The sequence below is a fragment of the Athene cunicularia genome (genome assembly GCF_003259725.1).
Source record: "Athene cunicularia isolate RWA chromosome 8 unlocalized genomic scaffold, athCun1 chr8_part1, whole genome shotgun sequence".
In the NCBI taxonomy this organism is placed as follows: domain Eukaryota; kingdom Metazoa; phylum Chordata; class Aves; order Strigiformes; family Strigidae; genus Athene; species Athene cunicularia.
In genome coordinates, this window is record NW_020799109.1 from 253,139 (window position 1) to 258,895 (window position 5,757).

The window sequence follows — 5,757 nt, forward strand, 5'->3', positions numbered from 1 at the left end:
GTGGAGGGCAGCTGCTGGAGAAATCCCTCCATGGATGAATTCTTTGGACGAGAGTCTCCTAATGCCCGTCAGGTCCTGCAGATAGTAGGCTTAATTCTGTGCCTGTTGCAAAATTTGTGAAAACAAACCCAACCCATGAACCAAGAAACCCCCACATTTAAATCAGGAGTGAGGCTCGGTTTAATCAGTGGCTTCTCAGGCGGTTGTCTGATTATTTTGAAAATGCAGCATAAGTTATGAAGGCAATACAATATTATTGTTTTTCCTCCCCAGATACCCTGTGGTGCTATGGCAGCCACAAGAAATGTGATGAGAGCTGTCAGAGTTTTTGAATTTGGTGGCCCTGAAGTACTCAGACTGCAGTCAGATGTCTTAATTCCCGATCCAAAAGAAAATCAGGTAGGTGCGAGTCCTGTGAATGGAAGAATGATGTTGAACGATAACAGGTGCCTTCTGAGCAGAGTGAAGAATACAAACCAGAACTTTTCATCTTGAACATGTAGGTTTTGGTCAGCACATTCATACTGCCCGAGACATCACGTTTAAGAGATGTGGGCTACCTGCTCCATGTAAAGGATTTTCTGAAAGTGGCTTCAGTTCAACTCTGAATATTTGCTGACTCTGCTTAAGAATTTAGTTAAAATGCCGTGATACTGTGCTGTGAATCCATGTTCTAAACCTTTATTGCTTAAGAAGCATCTTTTGTTTTAGGTGTTAATTAAAGTCCATGCCTGTGGGGTGAATCCTGTCGAGGCATATATTCGTTCTGGAACTTACGCTAGAAAACCAGCTTTGCCCTATACTCCTGGCTCAGATGTGGCTGGTGTCATAGAAAGTGTTGGGGAGCACGTGGCTGCCTTCAAGGTATTTACACCCTGGGTTCTAAGCCCTTACTGTGCGTTGTACCCTCTGTGCGTGGTCGCCGTGCTGCTGGGATCGTGCAAGGTGTTGGGGATCTCCCGGAGTGCCTGGTGAGAGTGTGCGGCGGGGCGGGCTGGCCGTCCCAGCTGGGGGGGCCGGTGCCGTGGCCCCCGAGCCGGTAGGGCCTGAGCAGAGGCGCTGCAGTGGGTCTGCCGAGCCCCGGCACCGGCTCTGCGCAGGCTGGGTGCAGGACTCCTTAGGGCCCCGCAGAAGGATTTGCGGTTCCTGTTTGAGGTAATAATTTCATGCAAAGCTGAAAAATCTTCTGTAAAGTTTTCTAGGTGGAAGTAGCTTTTATTTTACTTATTTATAAAGCCCCATAAATTACATATTTTTTTTAAAATTCTTCAAATACTTTATTACTCTAGTCTAGTAATTTGACTTAGGTTTTCTCAGGGGGAAAGCCTTGGGACAGGGGAAGGCAATTATCAGTTTGCTAAAAGGTATCTATGAAATTTACTTGTTTTTAATGTCTGTTCTTCCCTTCAAGTCATTAGACTGTTGGTCTCAGACAAACATAAAAACTGCAGTTAAAATTGTGTCGGAATTTCCTGACTTGGAATTTAATTTATGTAACTGTTGTGGGAGAGATGAGAGGTCACGGGGTGTCCTAGGGGCATGTCTTTTTTCCATGCTTAAACAAAAATGAGAAATGCTTCTTTTGTGTTTGTAAAAGCTTCTGAGGTTTTGCGTTTGGAATTCTTTAGCGTTTGGGTTCATGAAGGTTAATGTTAGTGAGACGGTGGGTTTGTGTGTTACGCTGTAGAGCGGGGACTGTAATTGTGACACTTAAATGTGAGTGTATGAAATGATCTGGTTTGCATTGCACTGATTGTATGTATTAGCATTTATAAAAGTCTTCCCTGTGACAAATATAACGGGTTATTTTTAACAGGAGAGCTGTTAAGAACAGCCTGACCTTCTGTGAACTGGGTCTTGATATATACTGAGAAAATTAATTTCTCTATTTCCTTTCCCCCCTTTCTAGAAAGGTGACAGGGTTTTCACCATCGATACGATCTCTGGAGGATATGCAGATTATGCAGTTGCTGCAGCTGACAGGGTCTTTCCTTTGCCGGATAAATTGGACTTCAGGCAGGGAGCAGCGATTGGAATTCCCTACTTCACTGCTTATCGCGCTCTGGTCCAAAAGTAAGGTGCCAAGTCCAAGGTTGTGCATTTTCTGTTTGAATATTGAAATCATTGAAGCTCTTGTTTTCATTGCCCTGCAAAATGGTGGGAGATCAATGATTGGGAAATAATTAAAATGCTTAAGTTAAATTTGTTAAACTGGTGGAACTGCCAGTTAATTGTTACCTAGAAGCTGGTGACTGTAGTTCCCTGTCATTTTCTCCTAAGAGAACACACCTGGAAAGGCTTCTTCGATAAGTATTGTGTCGTAAAACGTGCAACTCATTTCCAGTACTCACTGGTGTTTTAGCTTGGGAGGAAAACCAGGCCCGGTTCTGGTGTGTTGCTGAGGCGGGCAGCGTGCCGTGGAGCAGGCCCACCTGGCTCCTGGGGCACTGGGGGCAGCAGGACGGTGCAGGCAGGAGGAGCTGGGCCTGCCTGTCAGCTTAGGGCTGGAGGTCTGGTTTAGTGTCGCAGAACGAGTGATTAGAACTGGTGGGGGTTAGTTTAAGGTCTGTAAGAGGTGAAGATGTTGAGGTTCAGTACCAGACCGTTGCTGCTACTTGCACCTTGTGAAGAACTGCGTGCTTCTTCATAAACGACCCGGTTTATTTTGCCTCCTTGTTTCCCCCAGGAGGCTGATTACCCCTGTTTAGCCCTAACATAAAGTGGAAATAGTACTGGGTGGAAGGGGTGTGATGTCAGTATATGCAGTCTGATGCTTGATGGTTGTGTGCTGCAGTCGTGATGCCAATATTTTATGTTTCTCCATGCAGAGGGCGTGCCAAAGCAGGGGAGACTGTCCTAGTGCATGGCGCCAGTGGGGGAGTAAGTATTTTGAGCAGACAAGTTATAAGCAATGCTGCTTTCTGTCCTTGTATCTGCTTTCATCTGTGATATGGTTTAATGTCACGTGTATATCAATGGATTAAGAAAATCAGGTTTTTATTTCAGAGGCTTTAGAATACCTTTTCCTTAGAGCAAACCCTGTTACTCCAAACAGCTGTGAAACTGCACGAGCAATTGTGTGAGACCCCTCCTCACAGCATGTCCCATAATGAGCACGTTGTCACAGTCGGAAGTGGGAGGCTTTCTAACTGGTCTTCCGGAGGTATAACTACGAGCAGAAAGCTGTGATTTTGAAACATGTGCACGTTGCTGTCAGTTCTGTGAGCCGCGGCCGCAGCGGCGATGGGTTTCCGGGTGGTTTTACCCTCAGCTAACGGCGAGGGGCAGGGGTGGGGCTGGGGTGTCTGAATCCAGGGCTGGGTGCTGGGTGACACTGAACATTCCCTTTGCTGTGGCTTCACGTGACAGGCTGACTTCATGTCTCTTTTACACCACATTCTGGTTCGATTTATCCCCCATACTCGGTGTGTTGTTGCTCAGCTTCTGGTGACGCTCCAAACATTTGCTGTAAAGGGGCAAAGTCCTTCGTTATTTGGTCACAGCAGAAGGGTGATCATGACACTTGTGTATGAGGAGGAGTTCAGATCTCATTCCAAGATACTACATTCAGCATGGTCGCCGCTTTTTTTTTTTTTTTTTTTTTACCCTTAAGGTAAACATACTGTTTCTGTTCTTACTTATTTTATATTTCTTGCAGATATATTCCCTTGGTTTGTAGAAGCACAGAACACAATTCTGTTGCTCTGTGCTCTTGTAGCCTTTGCTGTAGGAACACTTGTAAAAGCAGTGGGACACGTGTGGGTGTGATGCGCATGCTGAAGAGAAAAGGTGGTTTGTGCTGCGTCTTTTCTTACAGGTGGTGCTGACTCCCATAATGGTTCTTCAAAACGTGCCTCCTTTACAGTTTTTCTGTGGAAATCGGTCTGGCCATGATGTATTTTAATTAGCAGTGTTTGTTTTTTCATTTAGTTGAAAACTGGTGATCTGCTGTTGAGAAAACAAGGTCACGTTTGGCGGTTTGGGGAGGTCCTGGCCAGACAGATGGTCAGGGTAGAGTTTTTCGAGAAGCCTGTCCGTGTGTTCTGTGTGTTATCTGTACGTTCCCAGTTCAGTAGCAGCCACAGAACGAGCTTTGCTCTGTGGAGCCGGCCCGGGGCCGCGCTGGCCCCCCTGGGGTGGCCCTGGGCTCCTGGGGAGGCAGCGCTGGCCTGCAGAGCTGGGGTGGGACACAGAGAGGCTGGTTTCGAAAGAAATCATTTAATCTGTCTGTGAAAGGTGCAAAAGTGGCATTAATACAGTTTGTGCTTGCAGATGTCCTTTGCAATATATAAGACTGGTATCAGAGCGGGGGATTCTCTGAAGAGAAGCATCTCCTTGTCTTTGTAGCAAATGCACGTCGCCCAGCTTTAACAGATGCTGATGGCTGTTAAACCACAAAACTTTGCTGTGCTTCTGTAAATATTGTTTCTGTTTTTAAAGATTGTTTGGCTGTCTTTAAGATCCAAATTACTTATTATGGCTAAAAAAATGTTGTTACCAAGCCAACTTTTCAAATGGGTAAGTTCCAAGTTGCTGGTAGAATGTGTAAAACTGAAAATGCTAAGAAAGAGAGAGAAAACAAATCTTTTTTTTTTTTCTTTTCTTCCTCCCCTCACCCCCTCCTCAGGTGGGAATAGCAACATGTCAGTTTGCCAGAGCTTATGGTTTAAAGGTTTTGGGTACAGCAGGAACTGAGGAAGGCATAGACCTGGTTCTGAGAAATGGCGCTCACCAAGCCTTTAATCACAGAGAAGCTAATTACCTTGATAAAATTAAGGTAAGTGTGTGTCAGTGCTAGGTGGTGCAGTGTGTATTGTTCTTACTAACAAAATGTGAACAGGTTTTGCACAAGTTTTTTAAAGTAGATTTTTGTAGGAGCAATAGCGTGCTGCCTTTTCCACTTCCACCCAAGGAAAAACTTTTCCAGGCTGGAAGAGCTGAGTTGTCTCTCAGGCAATGGCATGCAGAACCTCTGGCATTCCGGGAGTTTCAGTAGGGCAGCACGTTGTAATTCGGCGCATCAGACCATGGTGAAATTAGACTGAGTAGCTGTCAGCCTTAGTACAAAGGCTGTGCTTAGAACTGGGGCAGTGAACTGTAGGATGTGTATCTGTAGCACGTGAAATACGTGGTGGTAGCCCAGCAGTAACTGGGGTGGTGTGGATAAGACCTTGTGTCCTGTGCAGGCGTGTGCAGGGGCAGGAGGAGTCAATATCATCATAGAAATGCTCTCCAACGTCAACCTCGCTGCGGACTTGCAGCTGCTGTCCTGCGGGGGAAGGGTGATGGTGAGTATTTCCTGTCACTGGCACTGCGGGTGCGTTCAGCGCCGTGGGTCAGCGGTTGTACCTTGGCCTCCTTTAATCTGTTCCAGGTTGTGGGCTGTAGAGGTCCCATTGAGATCAATCCGAGAGACACCATGAGTAAGGAGTCCAGCATAATTGGAGTTAGCCTGTATCTTGCAACTGAGGTGAGAAACGTTTTTATTTTAAAGAGGTTTTGGTTGATTTGTTCCCACCCCTGTTTCCCGTTGAAATCGTTCGTGGGAGTGAGTGAAGGCGTAACTCCGCTGTAAGGCCCTTGTTTGTTCCTTTACGTTTTGATTTCCTCCCAGAAGCCCCTGAGCTATTTCTCAGGGTAGGAAGCCTCCCTTCACGCTCGTGGTCGCCCGTGCCCCTGCGGGGGCTCGTGGTGACGCTGTCCCTCCCGCAGGAGGAGCGCCGTGCCTGCGCGGCGGCCGTGCTGCCGGGGCTGGAG

General features: G+C 46.7%; 1 protein-coding gene across 1 annotated transcript in view; it reads left to right on the forward strand.

Moving 5' to 3' along the window:
• The first annotated feature begins 129 nt into the window (after positions 1–129).
• Positions 130–5,757, forward strand: part of CRYZ (crystallin zeta) — a 22,793-nt gene continuing 17,165 nt past the window's right edge. Inside the window, exons 1-7 of the mRNA XM_026853836.1 lie at positions 130–399; positions 712–864; positions 1,910–2,073; positions 2,829–2,880; positions 4,628–4,777; positions 5,187–5,288; positions 5,375–5,470. Coding sequence (XP_026709637.1) covers positions 289–399; positions 712–864; positions 1,910–2,073; positions 2,829–2,880; positions 4,628–4,777; positions 5,187–5,288; positions 5,375–5,470 — 828 coding nt within the window. The 5' untranslated portion in view covers positions 130–288. The remainder of the gene's footprint in view (positions 400–711; positions 865–1,909; positions 2,074–2,828; positions 2,881–4,627; positions 4,778–5,186; positions 5,289–5,374; positions 5,471–5,757) is intronic.